Source organism: Papio anubis, chromosome 20, assembly GCF_008728515.1.
Source record: "Papio anubis isolate 15944 chromosome 20, Panubis1.0, whole genome shotgun sequence".
Lineage (NCBI taxonomy): Eukaryota > Metazoa > Chordata > Mammalia > Primates > Cercopithecidae > Papio > Papio anubis.
This window is the reverse complement of record NC_044995.1, coordinates 34776887-34804403: the sequence shown is the minus strand read 5'-3', so window position 1 is coordinate 34804403 and position 27517 is coordinate 34776887. Positions and strand designations below refer to the sequence as shown.

General features: G+C 51.9%; 1 protein-coding gene across 1 annotated transcript; it reads right to left on the bottom strand.

Moving 5' to 3' along the window:
• Positions 1 to 186: 186 nt before the first annotated feature.
• Positions 187 to 26910, bottom strand: PLVAP (plasmalemma vesicle associated protein). Its single transcript, XM_003915137.5, has 6 exons — positions 26432 to 26910; positions 14983 to 15079; positions 14171 to 14883; positions 10234 to 10294; positions 9988 to 10069; positions 187 to 1125 (listed from the first exon to the last, which is right to left on the bottom strand). The coding sequence occupies exons 1-6, from the start codon at positions 26798 to 26800 to the stop codon at positions 1119 to 1121; spliced, it is 1329 nt and encodes a 442-aa protein (XP_003915186.1). The 5' UTR covers positions 26801 to 26910; the 3' UTR covers positions 187 to 1118.
• Between the last annotated feature and the right edge of the window lie 607 nt (positions 26911 to 27517).

Below are 27517 nucleotides of genomic sequence, written 5' to 3'. Positions count from 1 at the left end.
CCACCACACCTGGCTTTGTGTTTTTTTGTAGAGATGGGGTTTCTCATGTTGGTCAAGTTGGTCTCAAACTCCTGGCCTTAGGTGATCCTCCCGCCTTGGCCTCCCAAAGTGTTAGGATTACAGGCGTGAGCCACCGTGCCCAGAAACCACGTAGTAGCTTTAAAAGCAGAAATCGCACCTCTGGAGTCTTTGAAGGATTTACTAATATTTATTAAGTGCCACCAACATTTCAACGGGCCACAGGCAGGGCTGGGAGTGGGCGGAGAAGGAATGGCTCCCCTCCCGACAGCAGATGACCCTCACCCCCGGATCAGGGCCCCAAGGGGGGCCTGGAAACACTCACACTCAAGAAGCGGAGGTGAATAGCTTCCTGTTCTCACCTCCGGGTACAGGCACTGGGGGTGAGGAAGTGGCTGGGAGGCAAGGAAGCTGGAGGAGGGGAGGTGCTGGGGCCCAGGGCTGTGCGGGAGGGGGTGGGATGCTGTGGGTACCTTGGCCCGTGTGCCAGGGTCGGGGGGATGTGACACTAGGTGAGAATTGGGTAGAAAGAGTGTGAAAGGACATGCGGGCATGTGATGTTGGTGCCATATCTATAGGTGACGTTGTGACGGTGTGTGTTGTCACTGTGTCTGTGTATGACATCATCACCATCTGTGTGATGCCATCGCCGCCTCTATGTGACATTGACATGACGTGCGACGTCAACGTGGCCCGTGACGCCATTGCCGCATCTTATTGTGACGTCATGCCACGCCCCCCATGTCTGTGTGCGACGTGCGCATCTGCGCGACGCCATCGCTAAATCTCTTCGTGACCTCTACATGGCCGCGTGACGTCTACATGGCCACGTGACGCCATCACCACGGTGATATGTGACGTCAGCGCCGGGTCTTGCGTGACGTCATCTCCGCGGCTGTGTGTTCTGGGCGAGGGATCATGAGGCGCGGGTGCGGGTGTGAGAGAGTACTAGGGGTTTGCATGCAGGGAGTTGTCTGATGGTGGCCCTGGGTGGTTGGGGGCGGCGGGAGGGGGTAGTGTCGGGCGCTGCGAGCATCTCACTGCATCCTCCGCAAACCGCCGAGTCGGGCCATCCGTTGGTCCTCAGGCCTGGAACCTCCTCAGCCACTAGGGCAGGAAGGGGATGGTAACACAACAGAGTGTCAGACAGAGGGAAGGGCAAACCTCGCCGGGCCTGGAGGCTCGTCCTCAGTGGGGGCACAACATCCTGGGGACCCCGGCCCTGCCTCCTCCCACCCTGGGCCCCTACTTGTTCCTCAGGACCCCAGGGCTCCTTCAGGTTCAGCCTCGCCATGGAAGTCTCATGTGTTGAACCTCCCCAGGATGGTGAGACTGAGGTGTGTTCCTCCCCATTATACAGATGAAGATACTTAGGCTCTGAGTGGCCACTTCCAAGCCCCAAGCCTCTGCTACAGCTTGTTTGACTCTCCCCAGTGCCTCCCAACATTCTGTGGATACTGAGAATTTACCCCAAAGCCTCCGCTCCCCCAGACACCTACGCTGGTTGCCAAGGCAAGGCTTCAGTCTCCCTCTTTTGCCTGCTCCTGCTCACATGTCCTCCGTGGCTCCCCAGTGCCCTCAGGACAAAGTCCAAGCCTTACAACACGGCATTCGGGGCTCCACCCCTCTGCCCCTCCCAGGCATCCCCATCAGGGACTCCTACTATGCCAAAGACCCAACAATTCCAAGAGCCATCACACTGCTTCCGCACCCCCAGTCCCGCTGCCTTTGCACGAGTGGAGTTGTCTTGCTATCCGGGATACCCTCCCCTCTCCTGGGCCTGGCAGAGGTTCCTGTGAGGGGTCAGGGGTTGGCTGAGAGGCTGTTTCCTGCTGGGGGAGGAGGGGGCTGTGGCCAAGTCCCGCTTCCGCTGGTCCTCTCCCTTCCTTCCCCGGCTCTTCCCTGGGGCCCGAGCGGCCTCACGTTCCTTGGTTGGCTCTGGTCCCTGGCCCTGGCCCCAGACTCCATCCTCAACCAGCATTTACCCAGCTCTGGTCCCTGCTGCCAGCCTGCAAGGCTCCATCTTTCAGAGACAGAGGCATCGAAGCCCCCATCATTACTTGAACTAGTGCAACCGCCTCTGTCCTGGTCCCCAGCTCCTTGTCCCCCAGTCTGTTCCCCAACAGTGACCAGAAGAACCTGTGGATGCTTGAACTGGGTCATGCACATCCCCCGTCTGCTCAGGTCCTCACAGCAGCCACAGACAGGGCTTGATCAGCTCCCATCACTTCCCTGCCCTTACCTCCTCCTCCTGTTCCCCTCAATCACTCCGCTCCAGCCACACTGGCCTCCTCCCCTCAAACACACATGGCACGGTCCCACCTTGGGGCCTTTGCCCTGGCTGTGTCCTCTGTCTGGCGCACCCTTCCCGGGATCCCTCCATGGCTCCTCCCTCACCTCCTTTGGGTGTCTGCTTCAATATCACCTCCTCGGTGTAGCCTGCCCTGTCTCTGGTAGAAAGTTCCAACCTTCTTACGCTTCCTGCCCCTTTCTCTGTCTCCCCATCACCAAAGGGCCCTTGAGTGACCCGTTCATCTGATTTGTCATCCATCTCTCCCACTAGACTGTGAGCCCCTTGAGGGCAGCGGTTTCTCTGCCTTGTTCCCAGCACCTAATACCATGCCCAGTTCCCAGCAGCTGCTCAATAAATACGGCTCGAATGGACAAACGAATTATGAGAGTCGTAACAGGAACTTGAACAACATTAACCATGTGCCCGGCTCAGAGCCAGGCCTGGACTCCCATCTTAAGCCCATATGGCCAGGCGCGGTGGCTCACACTTGTAATCCCAGCACTTTGGGAGGCCGAGGCGGACGGATCATTTGAGGCTAGGAATTCAAAACCAGCCTGGCCTGGTGAAACCGCATCTCTACTAAAAATAACAAAAGTTAGCCGGGCGTGGTGGTACATGCCTATAATCCCAGCTACTTGGGAGGCTGAAGCATGAGAATCGCTTGAACCTGGGAGGTGGAGGTTGCAGTGAGCCGAGATCACACCACCACACTGTGGCCTGGACAAGAGAGCAAGACTCTCTCAAAAAATAAAAAAGATTAAAAAAAAAAAAAAAAAAAAAAGGCTGGGCGTGGTGGTGGCTCATACCTGTAATCCTAGCACTTTGGGAAGCTGAGGCGGGCAGATCACCTGAGGTCAGGAATTTGAGACCAGCCTGGCCAACATGGAGAAACCCTGTCTTTACTAAAAATACAAAAATTAACCAGGTGTGGTGGCTTATGCCTGTAATCTCAGCTACTTGGGAGGCTGAAGTAGGAGAATCACTTGAACCTGGGAGGCAGAAGTTGCAGTGAGCAGAGATTGCACCATTGCACTCTAGCCTGGAACACAGAGCGAGACTCTGTCTCCAGAAAAAAAAAAATTACATTAAAATAAAATAAAATAAAAATAAAATATTGGCCAGGTGTGGTGGCCCACACCCATAATCCTAGCACTTTAGGAGGCTGAGGCGGGCAGATCACCTGAGATCAGGAGTTCAAGACCGGCCTAGTAAATGTGGGGAAACCCCATCTCTACTAAAAATACAAAAAAATTAGCCAGGTGTGGTGGCGGGCACCTATAATCCCAGCTACTCAGGAGACTAAGGCAGGAGAATCGCTTGAACCTGAGAGGTGGAGGTCATGGTAAGCTGAGATCACACCACTGTACTCTAGTCTGGGTGGCAGAGTGAGACTCCATCTCAAAATAATAATAATAATAATAATAATAATAAAATAAATAATACAATCTTTTTTTAAAAAAGCTCTTCCCATTGCAATTTTTGCCATATTCAGCCACATTGCTCCTGGACCAAGATTTACTTAATATTTGCCCTTTAAAAAACGTTTTAGGCTGGGCGCGGTGGCTCAAGCCTGTAATCCCAGCACTTTGGGAGGCCGAGACGGGCGGATCACGAGGTCAGGAGATCGAGACCATCCTGGCTAACCCGGTGAAACCCTGTCTCTACTAAAAAAATACAAAAAACTAGCCGGGCGAGGTGGCGGGCGCCTGTAGTCCCAGCTACTCGGGAGGCTGAGGCAGGAGAATGGCGTAAACCCGGGAGGCGGAGCTTGCAGTGAGCTGAGATCCGGCCACTGCACTCCAGCCTGGGCGACAGAACGAGACTCCGTCTCAAAAAAAAATAATAATAAAATAAAAAAAATAAATAAAAATAAAAAACGTTTTAGAGGCAGGGTCTTCCTCTGTCACCCAGGTTGGAGTGCAGTGGCGTGATCATAGCTCACTGCAGCTTTGACCTCCTCAGCTAAAGCAATCCTCCTGCCTCAGCCTCCCAAGTAGCTGGGACTACAGGTGCATGCCATCAGTTCTGGTTAATTTTTTTTTTTTTTAAGACGGAATTTCGCTCTGTAGCCCAGGCTGGAGTGCAGTGGTGTGATCTCAGCTCGCTGCAACCTCCACCTCCCAGGTCCTGGTTCAAGCAATTCTCCTGCCTCAGCCTCCCGAGTAGCTGGGATTACAGGCACGCTCCACCATGCCCAGCTAATTTTTTGTATTTTTAGTAGAGACAGGGTTTCACCGTATCGGCCATGCTGGTCTTGAACTCCTGACCTCGTGATCCACCTGCCTCAGCCTCCCAAAGTTCTGGGATTACAGGTGTGAGCCAACATACCCAGCCATTATTGTCTTTATATCGTGTTTAAAGAAACTTACGTTGATTTCCAAAGACACTCAGTCTCTACTTCTTCTTTTTTGTTTTTTTTGTTTGTTTGTTTTTCCTCTGCCTCATGTGATCTTCAGGAAGGGACACTCAATCTCATCAAGTAAAGGAAAGCTGGTGCACATACCACCAACAGAAAATGACTTTAAAATTTTCCATAGGCTGGGCACCTTGGCTCATGCCTGTAATCCCAACACTTTGGGAAGCCAAGGCGGGTGGATTGCCTGAGGTCAGGAGTTCGAGACCAGCCTGGTTAATGTGGTGAAACCCTGTCTCTACTAAAAAATACAAAAAATAACCGGGCATGCTGGCATGTGCCTGTAATCCCAGCTACTCGGGAGGCTGAGGCACGAGAATCGCCTGAACCCGGGAGACACAGGTTGCAGTGATCAGAGATTGCGCCACTGCACTCTAGCTTGGTGACAAAGCGAGACTCCATCTCAAAAGAAAAATAAACATTTTTTTTCCATAAGAGCAAGACCTCGTGCTGAATCCCAGCTGAAGCGGGGTCCTGCGTCGGCCATCAATTTGGGAACATGGGAGACGCGCAAGTGTCTGGAAGCTGTTAGAGCAAGTAAATACCAGCTGAGGCTTTGTCTATTTTATTTTTTTAAACTAAACACTATACTATATTGATGAGGATTTTATTTTTTCTCTCTTAGAGACGAGGACTTGCTATGTTGCCCAGGCTGGCCTTGAACTCCTAGACTCAAGCAATTCACCCTCCTCAGCCTCTCAAAGTGCTAGGATTACAGGCATGAGCCACTGCATCCCGCTAAAATGAGATTTATCAAGGCTTAGAAGGAATAAGAGTGGGCCAGGTGTGGTGGCTCACGCCTGTAATCCCAACACTTTGGGAGGCCAAGGTGGGCGGATCACCTGAGGTCAGGAGTTCGAGACCAACCTGACCAACATGGAGAAACCCTGTCTCTATTAAAAATACAAAATTAGCCAGGCATGGTGGCGCATGCCTGTAATCCCAGCTGCTTGAAAAGCTGAGGCAGGAGAATCGCTTGAACCTGGGAGGTGGAGGTTGCGGTGAGCCGAGATCGGGCCATTACACTCCAGCCTGGGCAACAAGAGTGAAACTCCGTCTCAAAAACAAAAAACAAAACAAAACAAGAAAGAATAAGAGTGGAGGCCAGAGGGGGTGGCTTATACCTGTAATCCCAGCACTTCGGGAGGCCGAGGAGGGCAGATTGCTTGAGGCCAGGAGTTTGAGACCAGCCTGGCCAACATGGTGAAACCTCACAATTTTTACAAATTTTGTAAAAAAAGATACAAAAATTTGGTGTGATGTGTATACTCCTATAATTCCAGCTACTCAGGAGGCTGAGGCAGCAGAATTCCTTGAACCCAGGAGACGGAGGTTGCAGTGAGCTGTGATTGCACCACTGCACTCCAGCCTAGGGGACAGAGTGAGACTCCAACAAAAAAAAAAAAAAAAAAAAAAAAAAAGGCTGGGCGCGGTGGTTCACACCTGTAATCCCAGCACTTTGGGAGACCGAGGCGGGCAGATCACAAGGTCAGGAGATCAAGACTATCCTGGCGAACACGATGAAACCCCGTCTCTACTAAAAATACAAAAAATTAGCTGGGCGTGGTGGCGGGTGCCTGTAGTCCCAGCTACTCGGGAGGCTGAGGCAGGAGAATGGCGTGAACCCAGGAGGCGGAGCTTGTAGTGAGCCGAGATTGTGCCATCGTACTCCAGCCTGGGCGACAGAGCAAGACTCCGTCTCAAAAAAAAAAAAAAAAAAAAAAAGGAGTGGAAAAGGAAAAATCAACTCTCCTGATGCATGAGGTGGGTGATTTAATGCTGAGTCTTGTCCCAGCACCTCATTAGGTGCATCTAAAATTCTAGTGACTCAGCTACTTGGGAGGCTGAGGCAGGAAGATCACTTGAGGCCAGGCATTCGAGTCCAGTCTGGGCAACATAGCAAAACCCCTGTCTCTACAAAAAAATAACAATTTAGCTGGGCAAGGTGGAGTGTACCTATAGGCTCAACCACTGTGGAGGCTGAGGCAGGAGGATTGTTTAAGCCCAGGAGTTCGAGGCTGCAGTGAGCTATGATTGTGCCACTGCACTCCAGCCTGGGTGACGGAACAAGACCCTGTCTCAAAAAAAAGAAATAATGATTAAAAAAAATAAAATTGCCAGGCGTGGTGGCTCACGCCTGTAATCCCAGCACTTTGGGAGGCCGAGGCGGGCGGATCACAAGGTCAGGAGATCAAGACCACGGTGAAACCCTCTCTCTACTAAAAATACAAAAAATTAGCTGGGCGCGGTGGCGGGCGCCTGTAGTCCCAGCTACTCGGGAGGCTGAGGCAGGAGAATGGCATGAACCCGGGAGGCGGAGCTTGCAGTGAGCCGAGATCGCGCCACTGCACTCCAGCTTGGGGGACAGAGCGAGACTCCGTCTCAAAAAATAAATAAATAAATAAATAAATAAATAAATAAAATTCCAGTGACTCTCCCCAAGTTGCCCAGTGAACCCAGAGCAGACAACCCCAGCCCACTTGCCCCCAGCGTCTCTCAGGGGAGGGTGAGTCAAGGGCAGAAGCCAGCAGGCCAGAGGCCCTTCCTGCAACCGTGAGGAGAGGAGGTGGCGAGATTCAGGCTTAAGCACACATTGTTTTCTCAGCAGATGGACGTCATTTTGGGGTAAACAATGTCAAGAGCTTCCCCGGTTCTCAGCCGAGGCCCTGACAGTCCTGGGCTGGGAGCCCGGGCCTGGCCCTGATTCTCCACTGTGTGACCCCGGGCTGCTCACTTCCCTGGGGCCTCAGTTTCCTCCTCTGAGAAGTGGGGATAATAATAGAACCTCCTTCCTTGCCATGAGGGCTTTGGGCCAAGATGGAGAGAGGAAAATTGTGTTTGCTTGGAGTGGGGAATCTCCTCCTCACCTTTTTGTTTCCCTCCCTGTGGGCTGCTCAGGGCTGAGAACTGAGCCATCTAGAGCAAAGGGGTTGAGAGACAGCCTGGCAAGGGAGTGAGCTCCCTGTTGGAGAGGGTATGCAAGAAGGAAAAACAAAAAACAAAAAAAAGAAGAGGTGGAAATGGAGCTGGACATGCTGCATCCTGGGGAGTTGGTGGCAAAGCTTTCGGAAATCTACTTGGCCAGAAATCCCGTATTATGCCTCTGAGGCTGCAATAGACCCAGATTGACAATAGCCCCGTGGCAAAATGGTCATTGGCACAGTGTTTGGGGTCAAAGGGATCTGACTTAAAGTCCTGGTGCCTTCCTGAGCCTCGGGTCCTAAACTGCAAATGGCAGTGCCAGCCCTGACTCCGTCAGTGGTGCAGCAGGACCCCAAAGAGAGCACAGGCAGTTCTTGGGGCGGTGGCCTGAGTCACCATCCCTGTGACGCACAGGCCGCCCTCTGAGAAGTGACTGACTCTGGGAGGAGGCCGGGGGCACAGGCCTCAAGCCATGACGTGAGCATGTGCCAGGAGCCCTTGCTGCTTCCTACAGAGGCCCCTAGCCCCTTGCTCTGGCCATTTTTGGATGGCACCTTGCAATTAGCAAAGCATTTCCAGGCCCTTGACTTCAGACACTGTCTTTTTTTTTTTTTTTCCAAGATAGGGTCTCACTCTGTCTCCCAGGCTGGAGTGCAGGGATGCGATCTTTGCTTTCTGCAGCCTCCACCTCCTGGGCTCAAGCGATCCTCCCACCTCAGCCTCCTGAGTAGCTCGGACTACAGGTGCACACCGCCACACCTGGGTAATTTTTGTATTTTTTGTACAGAGGGGGTTTTACTATGTTGCCCAGACTGGTCTTGAACTCCTGGACTCAAGCTATCTTCTGACCTCAGCCTCCCAAAGTGCTGGGATTACAGGTGTGAGCCACAGTGCCTAGTTGAGACTCTTTTTTTCTTTTTTGAGACAGAGTCTCTCTTTGTCACCCAGGCTGGAGTGCAGTGGTGCGATCTCGGCTCACTGCATCCTCCACCTCCCGGGTTCAAGTGGTCCTCCTGCCTCAGCCTCCCAAGTAGCTGGGATTACAGGTGCCCACCACCACACCTGGCTAATTTTTGTATTTTTCTTTTTTTTTGTTTTGTTAGTAGAGAAGGGTTTCACCATGTTGGCCAAGCTGGTTTTGAACTCCTGAGCTCAGGTGATCCACCCGCTTTGGCCTCTCAAAGTGTTGGGATTACAGGCGTGAGCCACCGTAACTGGATTTTTTTTTTTTTTTTTTTTTTTGAGATGGAGTCTCACTCTGTTGCCAGGCTGGAGTGCAATGGCGCGATCTTGGCTCACTGCAATCTCCGCCTCCCGGGTTCAAGTGATTCTCCTACCTCAGTCTCCCGAGTAGCCGGGACTACAAGCACCCGCCACCATGCCCAGCTACTTTTTGTATTTTTTGTAGAGATGGGGTTTCACCGTGTTGGCCAGATGCTCTTGATCTCTTGACCTTGTGATCCGCCCGCCTCGGCCTGGGATTACAGGCGTGAGCCACCGCACCTGGCCTCTTTTTTTTTTTTTTTTTTTCTGAGACAGAGTCTCACTCTTGTCCAGGCTGGAGTGCAGTGGCATGATCTCGGCTCATTGCAACCTCCGCCTCCCAGGTTCAAGCGATTCTCGTGCCTTTGCCTCCTGAGTAGCTGGGATTCCAGGCATGAGCCACCATGCCCAGCTGAGACTCATTTTCTAGAAATTAAAGGTCAGGAATCACTCCTGGATGCCACTCCCCCCTCTCTCCGTTTGCTCATTACCTTCCCTCACCCCTATCCAGCTTCCAGGCCTTTGATCTGGCTGTTCCTGCTGCCTGGAACACTGTTCCCCCTGCTTTCCCTAAGGCCAGCTCCGCATGCTCCAGCTCCTCCTCACCAAGGCTCTCTCTTGCCTGTTTGGGGTCCGATGGCCTGGGTTCGTGTCCCAGTTGTGCTGTGCTCCCTGGGGTACAATGCATGCCCTCTCTGTGCCTCACTCTCCTCATCTGGAAAGTGGGTAGAATAGTGGTTTGCCCTACTATTGTTGTTTAGTTGTGAAGATTACATGAATTAATCTTGCAAAGTACTTGGAACTGCGTGGGGCTCACAGTAGGTGCCTAATACTTGTAGGTTCCTTGGTAGTCCCATCATGACACTGTCTCACCCACTACTCAGGGAGTTTCATGAGGACAGAACTGGGTGTGTCTTGGATACTGCTGTGTCCCTCACGCCCAACCATACATGTATACAGCAGGTGCTCAATTAAGGAAGAAGCAAGTGTGAGATCAGCCTCCCTCCACCCTCAGTCCTGGTCCTAGCTTTGCCCACAGCCCTAAGACTGAACAACTGCAGCCTGCCCAGTGCCTTACCTGGAAGGGGCTACAGGGATGCCTGCAGGGGGCCTCTGGGACTCCAGGATCTTCCTCTTGAACTCCTCCAGGCTAGCTGGGTCTGTGGAGGGAGGGAGAGGTGAGGCTTGACCTACAGCTTCAGTAGCCCCTGCCCCTGGGCTAGGGATGGGCTGGCAGCCCAGGGGAGTGGGAGAGTGAGGCTGGGGTGGGGTTCGAGGTGGAAAGGGGCCCCTCCCCTACTTGGCTCTGTCTTTTGTCACTCACCGATGGTCTGGGGGTTGGAGACAGGGCCCATGGGCCGTGGCACTGGTATAATCGGCTGCGACTGTGAAAGAAAGATGGAGGGAGGTTGGTAGAAGCCAGGGCTTCCCAGACAGGCTTCTGCCTTTTTTTTTTTTTTGAGATGGAGTTTCGCTTTGTTGCACAGGCTGGAGTGCAGTGGCGTGATCTTGGCTCACTGCAAACTCCGCCTCCCAGGTTCAAGCGATTCTCCTGCCTCAGCCTCCCGGGTAGCTGGGACTATAGGCACGCGCCACCATGCCTGGCTAATTTTTTGTATTTTTAATAGAGGTGGGGTTTCACTATGTTGGCCAGGCTGGTCTCGAACTCCTGACCTCAGGTGATCCGCCTGCCTCGGCCTCCCAAAGTGCTGGGATTACAGGCCTGAGCCACTGCGCCCGGCTGGGTTCTGCCCTTTCATGCCCTTCAAGACCAGTGTCTCTAAAGTCCTTCCAGGGCAGCGTAAGAGACCCCATGTAGAAAGACACACATGGTCATGAACATAGAATCACCTGCACCCACCACAAGACTTCAGATGGCTTGGGGACTTGTGGGACTGCTCACCTCAGCAGTCCCGAGGCCCCATGCTGCACAGCTGGTCTACCCTTATCTCCATCAGAGCCTCAGGGTGAATCCAGGTCCAACCCATGACCCCATCGGAGTCTACTCACCCACCACAGCCCCCTTCAGGCTGAAGTCAGCCTACCCTGTAGACCAGCTGGACCCCGATCCTAAATGCCACCCCTGGAATATCCCTGAGCCAATCCCCCAAAACCTGAAATCCAAGGCCAATTCTGAACTCAATCACCTAAAATCTGATCCCAACATGAAAAGTCAATCTCAGAATCAAGCCCCAACCTAAACCCAGTCCTAATTATAAACTGGATCTGACCATGTCTTCAGATCTCATTCTGACTCCAACCATTCTCTTGACCCAACCACTATGAAAATATCCATTTCCAGCAGGGCGTGGTGGCTCACGCCCAGCACTTTGGGAAGCCAAGGAGGGTGGATCCCCTGAGGTCAGGAGTTCGAGACCAGCCCGGCCAACATGGCGAAACTCCATCTCTACTAAAAATACAAAAAAAAATCAACCAGGCGTGGTGGCAGGCACCTGCAATCACAGCTACTCGGGGAGGCTGAGGCAGGAGACTCACTTGAACCTGGGAGGTGGAGGTGGCAGTGAGCTGAGATTGTACCACTGCACTCCAGCCTAGGCGACAGAGCGAAACTCTGTCTCAAAAAAAAGGAGAGAAAATATCCATTTCCCCAGCCCCAGCCCTGGCCTCCACCATGCCTTCCTACAAACACTTGTGCAATGTCATGCTCAGCACCCACTCAACCCCAGATCCCAGCCTCTACCTAGCTCCCATCCTAAATCCACACTCAGTTCCAATCCCAACCCAAACTTCACCCTAATCCTAAGGCCCTATCGAGCCCCTGATATTAACCGGAAACCGTCCTAAACTGGTCAGTTACCCCAAATTCACCTCAACCCAGTTCCACCCCGAGATTGCCATCTACCCCAGATTTTACTCTCAACCCAGCCCTGATCGTCACTCAACCCCAATGTCTCCCCAGCCATAACCCAGGGTCACCCAATCCTTCAACTCAACTGCAAGCCCACTCAGCCTTCCACCAGTCACCCTAAACCAACCCGAGCTCAACTCCTAACCCATTGTCAATACCAATCCTTATGTCAATGCCAGTGAAATCTGAAATTCACCCTTGGCTGCAACCTCTAAGCATTTCTAGATGCACCAGTCACCTCCAACTACCAGAGCCTCAAATCCGACTTCAGTGCTTCAACTCAGTCCCAAAGCAAATGAGATCCTAGATCATTCTTCACCCAACCTCACCCCCTACAAGCATCCCTGACTCAATTTGCAAGCTTTTCTCACCATCCAAATTCCAAATTCAACCCCCTTCTAAAATCAACGAAATCCTAAGTGAAATCCTAACTTTAACTCAAGTCAACTCTAGACACAGCAGTGACCAAAAACTCATCTCAGCCCAACTTAAACAGGAGTTCAACCTTCACATCAACTCTTCCTCTAGGCATCCTCACCCCAGTATCACTCCCAACGCTAAACCAACTCCCCTGGTTCCTCAACTCAACTCAAATACAGGATTTTAACTCTGACCCTAACCCCAATCCCAATGCCAACAGTAGAATAACCCACCAGCTCCCTACACTCAAACCCAGCCTCAATTCTTTCACTTTTCTTTTTTAGGATTTGGAGCAGATTTTATTTTATTTTAGATTTAGTGGGGATGTGTGCAGGTTTGTTACACTGGGTATATTGCATGATGCAGAGGTTTGGGTTTCTTTTGTTTTGAGACGGAGTCTTGCTGTGTCACACAGGCTAGAGTGCAGTGGCGCGATCTGGACTCACTGCAACCTCTGCCTCCTGGGTTCAAGTGATTCTCATGCCTCAGCCTTCCAAGCAGCTGGGATTACAGGCGTCTGCCACCAAGCCTGGCTAATTTTTTTTGTTTTTTTTTGAGACGGAGTCTCGCTCTGTCACCCAGGCTGGAGTGCAGTGGCCGGATCTCAGCTCACTGCAAGCTCCGCCTCCCGAGTTCACGCCATTCTCCTGCCTCAGCCTCCCGAGTAGCTGGGACTACAGGCGCCCGCCACCACGCCCGGCTAGTTTTTTGTATTTTTTAGTAGAGACAGGGTTTCACCGTGTTAGCCAGGATGGTCTCAAACTCCTGACCTCGTGATCTGCCCGTCTCGGCCTCCCAAAGTGCTGGGATTACAGGCTTGAGCCACCGCGCCCGGCCTAGTTTTTTTTTTTTTTGTAGGGATGGGGTTTTGTGTTTTGTTTGTTTGTTTGAGACGGAGTTTTGCTCTGTCACCCAGGCTGGAGTGCAATGGTGTGATCTTGACTCACTGCAACCTCTGCCTCCTGGGTTCAAGAGATTCTCCTATCTCAGCCTCCCGAGTAGTTGGAATTACAGATACACGCTGCCATGCCCAGCTAATTTTTTGTATTTTAGTAGAGGCGAGGTTTCACTGTGTTGCCCAGGCTGATCTCAAACTCTGAGCTCGGGCAATCCACCTACCTCGGCCTCCCAAAGTGCTAGGAAATACAGGCGTGAGCCACCATACCCAGCCTGGGGTGGGGGTCTTGCTATATTGCCCAGGCTGGTCTGAACTCCTGAATTTAAGCTATCCTCCCACCTCGGCCTCCCAAAGTGCTGGGATTACAAGTGTGAGCCACCACACCCAGCCAGCCTCAATTCTTAATCCTTCCTCAATGTCATTCCTAATTCCAAACTCTACCCCAATCCTAATGCCAACAAACTTCTCCATCCACATGACTACAATCCTATAACCATCCGTAGAGTGGATAGCCACCAACAGGTCATCACAGCATCCATCCTAAATCCGACCTCCATGCCTCAACTCAACCCAAACCCAAAGGCAACAGAAATTCTAGATCCACCCCCTCACCCAGCCCTAGACCCGATATCCACCCTACCTCTAATTCCAAGTTTTTGTTTTTTTTTTTTGAGATAGAGTCCTGAGTAGCTGGGATTACAGGCACCTGCCACCACGCCCTGCTAATTTTTGTATTTTTAGTAAAGAAGGGGTTTCGCCATGTTGGCTAGGCTGGTTTCGAACTCCTGACCTCAGATGATCCACCCGCCTTGGCCTTCCAAAGTGTTGGGATTACTGGCATGAGCCACTGCGCCCGGCACTCTAATTCCATTCTTAACCCTACACGCTTCGCAATGCCCATCCCCATTCCAAGCTCTATCCTGATCTTAATGCCTGATCCTAGAGAGTCGTACTTCACCCAACCTAGAACAGGAAGCCATCCTCAAAGCCAACTCCAAGTTCAACGTCACCACCCCCCCCTTGGCATGTGGACCTAACTCCACTGCAGCCTCCCTCTGGGGCCTGCATGCCCACCTTGGCCTTGATGCAGGTGTCCAGGGCCGAATTTCTGATGGCCAGCTCCATCCTGAGCTGCTCCGCCTCCCTCTTCTTCTCTTCCAGCTCCTTGGCCAGGTTGTCTCGTTCCTTCCGCAGCACCGCCTTCTCCTCCAGCGCTAGCTGAGTCTGCCGGGAGCATTCGGCTTGGAGCTTGGCCTCCCGGGCCTGAGCCTCCTTCTCCACTTTCTGTTTCGCCTCCTGACTGGCCTGCAGGCCCTGCTGGGCTTCCAGCTTCTGGCGTTGGAGGTCCGAGTTCTCGCGGGCCACGCGTTCGATACCCATCCGGAGGCTCCGGGCCAGCTCCTCCACCTTGGAGGTCATGAGGCTGGGCATGTGGTCGCAGGCTCTGCGGATGGAGGCCAATTCCGAGCCCAGGGGATGGTAGAGGTTGTAACCCAGGTTGTCCAGGCTGCGTGGGATAATGGAGTCCCTCCACAGGTTACGAAGATCCATCTCAAACTTGTCCTTGTCCAGGGGCAGGCAGAGGGCTTGAACCTTTCGCAGTTGCTCCTCGGCCAGCTGGCGCTCTTGATGCTGCAGCGCCCGGGTTTTCACACATTCAGCCAGCTGTTCCTCCACCATGCGTTTGTTCAGCAGCACGCTTTCCTTATCCTTAGTGCAAACGGTCTTCTCCTGGATTATCTCCACCTCCAGCGTCTTCACTTTCTGATTCAGCATGAGGAGCAAGGCTAAGGAAACAGGACCAGGAGACCCAGGAAGATTAGGGGCTGCCGTGAGCACTGGGCGGGGAGTCCACCACCCCGGCTCCCTGCGGCCTTAGTACTCACCATCGCAGCTCTTGTTCATGTCTTTGAATTGTTCTCTGCATTGTTTCTCGCTCAAGATGATGGCAGCCATGTACCGCTGATTGTTCGTGTAGATGACCTGCCCGGAAGGGAGGGGAAGGGCGCAGGACAGAGCTTAGTGTCTTGCCCCCGGGACTGCCTGGACCCAGATCGAGCACCCTAGTGGCCGGAGTGAGCTGAATTCACAAGGGCACAATTCTTTCATCCCTTTATTGAGGGGATGTTGGAAGCCAGGTGTGGCAGCTCACACCTGTCGTCCCAATTACTCAGGAGGCTGAGGTGGGAGGATCACTGGAGCCCAGAAGTTTGAGACCAGCCTGGGCAATATAGCGAGATCCCCATCTCAATAAAACAAACAAACAAAAATAAATAAATAAAAATATAGTGGATGTTTGCCTGATTTTCAAAAGCTTTTACAGTTACTACTATCTAGAAATAAAAAGACACAAAGTATAAATACATGCTACAACATGGACGAACTTTAAAAATATTACATCCACATTTATGGTCAACTGAATTTTTTTTTTTTTTTTTGAGACGGAGTTTCATTCTTGTTGCTGTTGCCCAGGCTGGAGTGCAGTGGTGCAATCTTGGCTCAACGAAACCTCTGCCTCCCATGTTCAAGCAATTCTCCTTTCTCAGCCTCCCAAGCAGCTGGGATGACAGGGGCCTGCCACCACGACCCGCTAATTTTTGTGTGTGTTTTTGGTAGAGACAGGGTTTCATCATGGTGGCCTGGCTGGTCTTGAACTCCTGATCTCAGGTGATCTGCCCGCCTCGGCCTCCCAAAGTCCTGAGATTACAGGCTTGAGCCACCGTGCCCAGCTCGTTTTTGTTTTGTTTTTTTTTTTAGACAAAGTCTCACTTTGTCACCCAGGCTGGAGTGCAGTGGCTCTATCTCAGCTCACTCTGCAACCTTGACCTCCCAGGCTCAAGCAATCCTCCTCCATCAGTCTCCCGAGGAGCTGAGACTACAAGTATGCGCCACCACTCCTGGCCAATTTTTTGTATTTTCCTTACAGATGGCGGTTTTACCATGTTGTCCAGGCTGGTATGGAACTCCTGAGCTCAAAGGATCCATCCGAGCCCTGAATGTTTTTTTTTTTTTTTTTTTTTTTTTTTTTTTTTGAGACGGAGTCTGGCTCTGTCGCCCAGGCTGGAGTGCAGTGGCCAGATCTCAGCTCACTGCAAGCTCCGCCTCCCGGGTTCACGCCATTCTCCTGCCTCAGCCTCCCAAGTAGCTGGGACTACAGGCGCCTGCCACCTTGCCCAGCTAGTTTTTTGTATTTTTTTAAGTAGAGATGGGGTTTCACCGTGTTAGCCAGGATGGTCTCGATCTCCTGACCTCGTGATCCGCCCGTCTGGGCCTCCTAAAGTGCTGGGATTACAGGCTTGAGCCACCGCGCCCGGCCTTTTTTTTTTTTTTTTTTTTTTTAAAGAAACGGGGTCTCACTGTGTTGCCCAGGCTAGTATACAGTGGAGTGATCACAGCTCATTGCAGACTCCAACTCCTGGGTTCCAGTGATTCTTCTGCCTCAGCCTCTCCAGTAGCTGGGACTACAGGCCTGTGCCACCACGCCTGGCTAATTTTGTATGTTTTAGTAGAGACAGGGTTTCTCCATGTTGGCCAGGCTGGTCTCAAACTCCCATCCTCAGGTGATCCGCCCGCCTCAGCCTCCCAAAGTGCTAGGATTACAGGTGTGAGCCACCGCGCCTGGCCAAACTAAGTTTTGCATTTTTAGTAGAGACGGGGTTTCACCATGTTGGCCAGGCTGGTTTCAAACTCCTGACCTCAGGTGATCCGCCCCCCTCGGCCTCCCAAAGTGCTAGGATTATAGTCGTGAGCCACCTCTCCTGGCAGAAGTAGGGTCTTCAGAGAGGTAATTAAGTTAAGGTGAGGTTCTTAGGGTGGGCTCTAATCCAACATGGCTGATGTCCTTATAAAGAGAAGAGATTTGGACACAGAGACACGGACAGAAGGAAGACCAAGAGCAGACACAGGGAGAAGATGCCACCTGCAAGCCCAGTTAGAAAGACCTGGAACACGCCAGCTGCGGTGGCTTACGCCTGTAATCCCAGCACTTTGGGAGGCTGAGGCGGGTGGATCAAAAGGTGGAGAGTTCAAGAGTAACCTGACCAAGATGGTGAAACTCCGTCTCTACTGAAAATACAAAAAAATTAGCTGTGGCCTGGCGCGGTGGCTCAAGCCTGTAATCCCAGCACTTTGGGAGGCCGAGGCGGGTGGATCACGAGGTCAGGAGATCGAGACTATCCTGGCTAACATGGTGAAACCCCGTCTCTACTAAAAAAATACAAAAAACTAGCCGGGTGTGGTGGCGGGCGCCTGTAGTCCCAGCTACTTGGGAGGCTGAGGCAGGAGAATGGCGTGAACCCGGGAGGCGGAGCTTGCAGTGAGCCGAGATCCGGCCACTGCACTCCAGCCTGGGCGACAGAGCGAGACTCCATCTCAAAAAAAAAAAAAAAAAATTAGCTGAGCGTGTTGGTGGGTGCCTGTAATCTCAGCTACGCGGGGGGCTGAGGCAGAGAACTGATTGAACTCGGGGAGGTGGAGGTTGCAGTGAGCCGAGATCACGTCTCTGCACTCCAGTCCAGCCTGGGTGATGGAGTGAGACTCAGTCTCAAAAAAAAAAAAAAAAAAAGACCAGGAACAGATCCTTCCCTCACAGCCTCAGAAGGAAGCAACACTGCTAACACTTTGATCTTGGTACCACCCAGTCTGTAATACCTTGTCATGGAAGCCCTAGCAAATTAATACAAATGCTAACACCATCTCATGAGGCAAACAAGAGTCTTTTAAAAAAACAATCTTCTTTTTTTTTTTTATCGAGACAGGGTCTCGCTCCGTCACCCAGCCTGGAGTGCAGTGGCATGATCTTGGCACACTGTAACCTCCGCCTCCCGGGTTCAAGTGATTCCCCAGCCTCAGCCTCTTGAGTAGCTGGGATTACAGGTGTGCACCACTATATCTGGCTAATTTTTGTATTTTTAGTAGAGACAGGGTTTCACCATGTTGGTCAGGCTGGTCTCGAACTCCTGACCTCAAGTGATCTGCCCACCACCGGCCTGGCCAATATGGCGAAACCCCATCTTTGCTAAAATTACAAAAATGAGCTGGGCATGGTGGCGCATGCCTGTAGTCCCAGCTATTCAGGAGGCTGAGCCAGAAGACTCGCTTGAATCCGGGAGGCAGAGGTTGCAGTGAGGCGAGATTGTGCCACTGCCCTCCAGCCTGGGGAACAGAGTGAGACTCTGTTTCAAAAAAAAAAAAAAAATTAAAATTAAAAATAAAGAAGATATGCAAATGACCAACAAGTATATCAAAAGATACTCAAAATCATTAGCCATTACGGAAATGCAAATCAAAACCACAGTGAGATGCCACTTCACACCCACGAGAGTGGCTATTTTAAAAACCCATAAAACCCCAAAATGAACAGTAACAGGTGTTGATGAGGATATGCGGAAATCAGAATTCTCAGACAGTACTAATGAGAATGTACAATGTTGCAACTGCTTTGGGAAAGTCTGGCAGTTCCTCAAAATGTTAAACATAGTTACCACGTGACCCAGCAATTCTACTTCTCAGCATATACCCAGAGCAATGGAAACATATTCTCACATAAACTTGCCAGTAATGTCCACAGCAGCTCAATTCACAGTAGCCAAAAGGTGGAAAGAACCCAAATGCCTGTCAGCAGATGAATCGAGGCACAAAATGTGTCCTTCCATACATAGAACATGATTCAGCCATAAAAAGGAAAGAAGCACTGATCCATGTTGCAATGTGTGTGAACCCCCAAATCATGATGTGCAAGTGAGAGAAGCCAGACACAAAAGGCCACATTGTGCGACATTCCATTGACATGAAATGCCCAGAACAGGCAAATTCATAGAGACAGGAAGCAGGTTGGTGGCTGCCAGGGGTTGGGGGAGGGGAATGGGGAGTGACTGCTGATGGGGACGTGGGTTTTCTTCTGGGAAGGTGAAAATGTTCTAAAATAATGTTCTAAAATGGATCATGGTGATGAATGTACAACTCTGTGAATGTACAAAAAATCATGAAATTGGCCGGGCGCAGTGGCTCATGCCTGTAATCCCAGCACTTTGGGAGGCCGAGGCAGGTGGATCACAAGGTCAGGAGATCAAGACCATCCTGGCCAATACGGTGAAACTCCATCTCTACTAAAAATACAAAAATTAGCCAGGCGTGGTGGCGGGCGCCTGTCGTCCCAGCTACTTGGGAGGCTGAGGCAGGAGAATGGCGTGAACCCGGGAGGTGAAGCTTGCAGTGAGCTGAGATCGTGCCACTGCACTCCAGCCTGGGCGACAGAGCAAGACTCCATCTAAAAAAAAAAAAAAAATCAACAAATTGTACACTTATATATCAATAAAGCTGTTTTTAAAAATTATTTTTTATTATTATTATTGAGCTGGAGTCTCGCTCTGTTGCCCAGGCTAGAGTGCAGTGGCGTGATGTCAGCTCACTGCAACCTCTGCTTCCCAGGTTCAAGCGACTCTCATGCCTCAGCCTCCCAAGTAGCTGGGAATACAGGGGTGCACCATCATGCCCAGCTAATTTTTGTATTTTAGTAGAGATGGGGTTTCATCATGTTGGCCAGGTTGCTTTCGAACTCCTGACCTCAAGTGATCCACTGGCCTCAGCTACCTGCCTTGTCCTCCCAAAGTGCTGGGATTACAGGCGTGAGCCACCACGCCCAGCCAGCTGTTTTTATTTTAATTTAATTTTATATTTTTTGAGACATGGTCTCACTCTGCCACACAGGCTGGAGTGCAGTGGTGCCATCACAGCTCACTGCACCCTCAACCTCCCCAGGCTCAGGCAATCCTCCCACCTCAGCCTCTCAAGTAGCTGGTATTACAGGCGCATGCCATCACTCCTGGCTAATTTTTGTACTTTTTATAGAGATGGGGTCTCACTATGTTGCCCAGACTGGTCTTAAACTGCTGAGCTCAAGCAATCCACCCACCCTGGCCTCCCAAAATGTTGGGATTACAGGTGTGAACCACCACGCCTGGCCAGCAAGGCTGTTTTTAAAGAAAGTGTTCACAATTTAACAAACTAAAGCTGTGCCTTTCAAACTTTGGACGAGAACCCTCTGCAGAAATATCATAAGATATGAAGAATGAGGAGAGTTTGTCTTTCTGCAACTCTCTGTCCTTCGTCCTTTTGAAGCTAGCCCTGGATGAATGTCCTGGGGGGACATGGGGAATGCCTTCTGTTCTCAAAAGCCTTAGTCACTGGGAGGCGGAGGTGGGAACATTGCTTGAGGCTGCTTGAGCCTGGGCAACGTAATGCGACCATGTCTCTAAAAAAAAAAAAAAAAAAAAAATGGCCGGGTGCAGTGGCTCAAGCCTGTAGTCCCAGCACTTTGGGAGGCCGAGACGGGCGGATCACGAGGTCAGCAGATCGAGACCATCCTGGCTAACCCGGTGAAACCCCGTCTCTACTAAAATACAAAAACTAGCCGAGGCGAGGTGGCCGGGCCTGTAGTCTAGCTACTCGGGAGGCTGAGGCAGGAGGCCGTGAACCGGGAGGCGGGCTTGCAGTGAGCGAGATCCGGCCACTGCACTCCAGCCTGGGCGACAGAGCGAGACTCTGTCTCAAAAAAAAAAAAAAAAAAAAAAAATTAGCTGAGCATGGTGATATGTGCCTGTGGTCCCAGCTACCTGGGAGGCTGAGGTGGGAGGATCACTTCAGCCCAGGAGTTTGAGGCTGTGGTGAGGTATCATCATGCCACCACACTCCCGCCTGGGTGACAGAGTGAGACTTTGTCTCTAAAAAAAAAAAAGGCTGTAATTTTTTAGTTTCTTTTTTTTAATTTTTTTTTTTTTTAATAGAGAAGAAGTGTCTTGGGAGGCTGAGGCAGGTGGATCACCTGAGGTCAGGAGTTTCAGACCAGCCTGGCCAACATGATGAAGCCCTATCTCTACTAAAAATACAAAAAATTAGCTGGGTTTGGTGGCGGGTGCCTGTAATCCCAGCTACTCAGGAGGTTGAAGTAGGAGAATCACTTGAACCCAGGAGGCAGAGGTTGTAGGGAGCTGAGATCGTGCCACTGCAATCCAGCCTGGGCGACAGAGTGAAACTCTGTGTCAATAATAATAATAATAATACAATAATTAAATAAATAATTTTTTTTTTTTTGAGACGGGGTCTCGCTCTGTCACCCAGGCTGGAGTGCAGTGGCCGAATCTCAGCTCACTGCAAGCTCCGCCTCCCGGGTTCACGCCATTCTCCTGCCTCAGCCTCCCAAGTAGCTGGGACTACAGGCGCCCGCCACCACGCCCGGCTAGTTTTTTGTATTTTTTAGTAGAGATGGGGTTTCACCGGGTTAGCCAGGATGGTCTCGATCTCCTGACCTCGTGATCCGCCCGTCTTGGCCTCCCAAAGTGCTGGGATTACAGGCTTGAGCCACCGCGCCCGGCCTTTTTTTTTTTTTTTTTAAGACGGAGTCTCGCTCTGTCTCCCAGGCTGGAGTGCAGTGGCCGGATCTCCGCTCACTGCAAGCTCCGCCTCCCGGGTTTACACCATTCTCCTGCCTCAGCCTCCCGAGTAGCTGGGACTACAGGCGCCCGCCACCACACCTGGCTAATTTTTAATATTTTTAGTAGAGACGGGGTTTCACCATGTCAGCCAGGATGGTCTCGATCTCCTGACCTCGTGATCCGCCCGCCTCGGCCTCCCAAAGTGCTGGGATTACAGGCGTGAGCCACTGCGCCCGGCCTAAATAAATAATTTTTTTAAAATGAAAAGACAGGTCGGGTGTGGTGGCTCACGCCTGTAATCCCAGCATTTTGGGAGGCCAAGGCGGGCGGCTCATGAAGTCAGGAGATTGAGACCATTCTGGCTGACATGGTGAAACACCCTGTCTCTACTAAAAATACAAAAAAAAAAAAAATATATTATCAAGGCGCATTGGCAGGCGCCTGTAGTCCCAGAGACTCGGGTGGCTGAGGCAGGGGAATTGCTTGAACCCAGGAGGTGGAGGTTGCAGTGAGCAGAGACCGTGCCATTGCACTCCAGCCTGGCAACAGAGCTAGACTCTGTCTCAAAAAAAAAAAAAAAAAAAAAAAGAAAAGAAAAAAGAAAAGACACCAGTTAGCCAGGTTCTAGTCTGAGAGGGGAGGCAGGCAGGGCTCTCATCTGAGGATCTGAGGGGGCAGGCAGGACCCTATTAGGAGAGTCTGAGGGAAGGGGCACAGTTGTGCCCTGGGGACTGAGGGGTGTTCCACCCCATCTTGGGGGGCTGAGGTGAGAACCACCATACTCTGGGCATCTGGGGAGACAGTGCTTTGCCCTGGGGTTTTGGGGATGGAGACAGGGCCCTACCTCTGGGGCTCTGAGCAAGGGGGTTGTGGTGCAAGTATGGCCCTGCCATTAGGGGTCTGAGGTGAGGAGACCGAGTTCTGCCTTGCGCAGGTCTGAGGGGCTGAGCTTACCTTCCTGCCCAGTGTGGAGGGCTGGGCGGTCTGAGGTCCTATGGGAGGCCTGTCTTTGCCACTGCCTTGGCCCTGGCCAGCCAGGTCACCTCCTTGGAAGACCTCGAAGCTGCCTCTTCAGCCTTTCCTCACCCCACCCTCCCATCTCTCACCCACCTCACCCTTAAGGAGAGAGCCCCACACCTGCTCCCCACAATGTCTCAGGGCAGGCAGGACACCCCCGGGACGAAGTTGTGTCTGAGAACATGGGGATAATTGTCTAGTGTGTTTGACACAAGCTAGGGTGCGAGAGTGGCGCAAAGGTCTCCAGGAGACCCCAGATTTGCAGCTGTGACTGTGCCCAGAGAGCCCGCCTGTTTCTGACACTTCAAGAAAGTCAACTCCCCTCTCATGCCTTCACTTTCCTGCCTGCAAAGGGTTTAAAACTTCTGCTGGCCGGGCACAATGGCTCACTCCTGTAATCTCAGCACTTTGGGAGGCCAAGGCAGGCGGATCGCTTCAAGTCAGGGGTTTGAGACCAGCCTGGCCAACATGGCGAAACCCTGTCTTTACTGAAAATACAAAAATTAGCCCGGCATGGTGGGGCACACCTGTAATCCCAGCTACTTGGGAGGCTGAGGCAAGAGAATCACTTGAGCCTGGGAGGCAGCGGTTGCAGTGAGCCAAGACCTTCCGCTGTACTCTAGCCTTGGCAACAGAGGGAGACCCTGTCTCAAACAAAACAAAACAAAACAAAACAAAACAGCCAGGTGCGGTGGCTCACGCCTGTTATCCCAGCACTGTGGGAGGCTGAGGCGGGTGGATCACAAGGTCAGGAGATCGAGACCATCCTGGCTAACACGGTGAAACCCGGTGTCTACTAAAAATAGAAAAATCGGCCGGGCGCGGTGGCTCAAGCCTGTAATCCCAGCACTTTGGGAGGCCGAGACGGGCGGATCACGAGGTCAGGAGATCGAGACCATCCTGGCTAACATGGTGAAACCCCATCACTACTAAAAAATACAAAAAACTAGCTGGGCGAGGTGGCGGGCGCCTGTAGTCCCAGTTACTCAGGAGGCTAAGGCAAGAGAATGGCATGAACCCGGGACGGGGAGCTTGCAGTGAGCTGAGATCCGGCCCCTGCACTCCAGCCTGGGTGACAGAGCGAGACTCCATCTCAAAAAAAATAAAAATAAAAATAAAAATAGAAAAATTAGCTGGGCTGGGCGCAGTGGCTCACACCTGTAATCCCAGCACTTTGGGAGGCCAAGGCAGGGGGATCACGAGGTCAGGAAATTGAGACCATCCTGGCTAACAAAGTGAAACCCCATCTCTACTAAAAACACAAAAAATTAGCCGGGTGTGGTGGCAGGTGCCTGTAGTCCCAGCTACTCAGGAGGCTGAGGCAGGAGAATGGAGTGAACCCAGGAGGCCCAGCTTGCAGTGAGCCGAGATCGCGCCACTGCACTCCAGCCTGGGTGACAGAGTAAGACTCCATCTCAAAAAAACCAAACCAAAACAACGAAAGCTTCTCCCTACTTCCTGGGATTTGGCAATGAGTTAATATTTCTAAATTCAACACCCAGCATACGGCAAATGTGGACTGTTTATACATGCTAGAATTGAATAGGAACAAAACACTGTGAACTTTTATTCAGTCCATCCTTTTGTGTGTGTGTGTGTGTTTTTTTTCCATTCTGGATCTCACTCAGTCTCCCAGGCTGGAGTACAGTGGCACCATCTTGGCTCACTGAAGCCTTGACCTCCTGGGCTCAAGCGATCCTCCCACCTCAGCCTCCCAAGTAGCTGGGACTACTGGCACGTGCCACCATGCCTGGCTAATTTTTGTATGTACGTATTTATTTATTTATTTATTTATCTATCTATTTTTAAACAGAGTCTCCCTCTGTCGCCCAGGCTGGAGTGCAGTAGTGAGATCTCGTCTCACTGCAATCTCTGCCTCCCAGGTTCAAGCGATTCTCCTGCCTCAGCCTCCCGAGTAGCTGAGACTACAGGCACGTGCCACCATACCAGGCTAATAATTTTTATATTTTTAGTAGAGACGGGATTTTACTAAGTTGGCCAGGCTAGTCTCGAATTTCTGACCTCAAGTGATCCACCCACCTCGGCCTCTCACAGTGCTGGGATTACAGGTGTGAGCCACTACGCCTGACCTAGTTTTTGTACATTTTGTAGAGACAGTGTTTCACCATGTTGCCCAGGTTGGTCTTGAATTCCTGGACTCAGGTGGTCCTCCTGCCTCGGTCTCCCAAAGTGCTGGGATTACAGGTGTGAGCCACTGTAGCCAGTCTTCAGCCACTTCTTATTTGCAGCTAGTGTGTGCTGCCACATTCTGGGAGCTTTATGCATAGTAAGTTATGGGCTCAGGACTGCCAATTAACACACAGGAAGAGAGCTAAACTTGGATTCCAAAAAGACAACGAATAATTTTTTCAAAATTATATCTCAAATATTGTATGGAATATACTTACAGTAAAAAAAAGAAAAAAAAGTTGCTGGCTAGGAATGGTGGCTCATGCCTGTAATCTCAGCACTTTATGAGGCTGAGCCTAGGAGTTCAATACCAGCCTCGGCAGCATAGTGAGATTCTGTCTCTAAAGAAGAAGTTAGCCAGGGCGCCAGGGCAGGACATGGTGGCTCATGCCTGTAATCCCAGCACTATGGGCAGCTGAGGGGGATGGATCACTTGAGGTCTGGAGTTTGAGACCAGCCTGGCAAACATGGTGAAACCCCGTCTCTACTAAACATACAAAAATTAGCTGGTGTGGTTGTACGTGCCTGTAATCCCAGCTACTCAGGAGGCTAAGGCAGGAGAATCACTTGAAACTGGGAGGTGGAGGTTGCAGTGAGCCGAGATCGTGCCACTGCACTCCAGCCTGGGTGACAGAGCGAGACTCCATCTAAAAAAAAAAAAAAAAAATTGCCAGGTGTGGTGGTGCCCACCTGTAATCTCAGCACTTTGGGTGGTCCAGGAGGGAGGACTGCTTGAGCCCATGAGTTCAAGACCAGCCTGATCAACATAGCGAGACCCCATGTCTACTAAAAATAAAAAATGACCTGGGCATAGTGGCACGTCCATAGTGCCAGCTACTCAAAAGGTGGAGGCAGGAGGATAGCTGGAGCCCAGGATGTCAAGGTTGCAGTGAGCTATGCTCACATCACTGTGCTCCAGCCTGGGTGACAGAGTGAGACCCTGTCTCCAAAAAAAAGAAAAGAAATTTAAAAAAAATTAGCTGGACGCAGTGCCTCACCCCTGTAATCCCAGCACTTTGGGAGGCTGAGGTGAGAGGATTGCTTGAGCCCAGGAGTTCAAGACTAGCCTGGGCAACACAGTGAGACCTCATCTCTGCTAAAGATAAACATATTAGCTGGGTGTGGTGGCACATGCCTGTAGTCCTAGCTACTCAGGAGGCTGAGGCAAGAGGATCACTTGAGCCCAGGAGATTGAGGCTGCAGTGAGCTATGATAGCCATTGCACTCCATCCAGCCCAGGATACAGATGGAGACCCTGGCTCTTACAAAAAAAAAAAAAAAATCAAATCTGTCGGCTGGGCGTGGTGGCTCACGCTTGTAATCCCAACACTTCGGGAGGCCAAGGTGGGTGGATCACTTGAGGTCAGGAGTTTGAGACCAGCCTGGCCAACATGGTGAAACCCCATCTTTACTAAAAATACAAAAATTAGCCGGTTATGGTGGCACGTGCCTGTAATCCCAGCTACTTGGGAGGCTGAGGCAGGAGAATCACTCGAACCCGGGAGGCGGAGGTTGCAGTGAGCCGAGATTGCACCACTGCACTCCACCTGGGAGACAGAGCGAGACGGTGTCTCATAAGAAAATAGAATATTTGTCCTGTGATTGTCCCCCTCTCTTGGATGAGGAAACACAGGCTCAGAGAGGTGAGGGGGCTTGCCCAGGGTCCCCAGGACAAGTGTCCTGCCCACAGCCTTACCCGGTCACCCTGGCACTGGCGGAAGCTGGCATTGATGCGGTCCAGGTCGCGGCGGGCACTCAGCAACATCTGCATGATGGCATCCTTGGCGCGGGTGGTGAGGTTGAGCTCCTTGGTCAGGTTGGTCTGGGAGGCCGTGAGCCCCAGGACCTGGCTGTACAGGCCCTCGGCTCGGCGCTCAGTGGCCTGCAGGTTGGACTCCGTGCTCACGTGCACGTTGCCATAGACCATGAAGAGCACGAGCCCCAGGATGATGAGGAATTGGATGAGGGAGACGAAGAGGAAGAAGTAGCGCAGGTAATACCAGCAGCCCCGAGAGCTGCTCCCGGCCCGAGCGTAGGACCCTCCATGCTCCATGGCCAGACCCATTTGCTCACTCCTGCCGTCTAGTGCACCGTCCCTGCTTGCCACCCGGCCTGCTCTGGCCTCCGCCTCGCAGGGGGGAGTGCTTATATTACTCCTCTTAATACTTCCTCTGCCTGGCTCCTTCCTGGCCCGGAGGAAACGGGGGCTGCGGGTTATCACAACACTCCCACTCTGGCTGTGAGAGGGCGGGGGTGGGGCTGGGGGCGCAGAGCCAGGGCACCGGCTGGACCCCTCTGATTAATGCTGGGTGGAGCGCTGGCTGGCTGGTCAGGCATTCTCGGCCTCTTTGAGCCTCGCGTTCGCCTTTACTTGGTGGCCGGTGCTGTTCTCAGTCCCTGCTGTGATTAGATCACCGAATCATGCCAGGTGTGTTGCTGTCGCCCTTGGGTGGCAGAGGAAACTGAGGCACAGGGAGGTGAAAGGGCTGCCTTGGGGTCTCACGCGGTTAGTTCAGGGGGTTTGACTTACCTGGAGACAGGCTGGCTACAGACGTGCACCCACTTCACTGGGGCGGTGCTGATTAAATGCCACAAAACGTGGGAAACGTGCCGGGCGCAGTGGCTCACACCTATAATCCCAGCACTTTGGGAGGCCGAGGCAGACGGATCACCTGAGGTCAGGAGTTCGAGACCAACCTGGCCACCATGGTGAAACCCCCGTCTCTACCAAAAATACAAAAATTAGCTGGGTGTGGTGGCGCATGCCTGTAATTCCAGCTAC

What these genes read in the sequence shown, in the direction of transcription:
- PLVAP (XM_003915137.5), bottom strand. Translation starts at nt 26,800, where the DNA reads ATGGGTCTGGCCATGGAGCATGGAGGGTCCTACGCTCGGGCCGGGAGC. An exon ending in GCCAGTGCCAGGGTGACCGG is followed by an intron (nt 15,080 to 26,431) that starts GTAAGGCTGTGG and finishes CCTTCCGGGCAG; the next exon opens with GTCATCTACACGAACAATCA. An exon ending in ACACCTGCATCAAGGCCAAG is followed by an intron (nt 10,295 to 14,170) that starts GTGGGCATGCAG and finishes TTTCTTTCACAG; the next exon opens with TCGCAGCCGATTATACCAGT.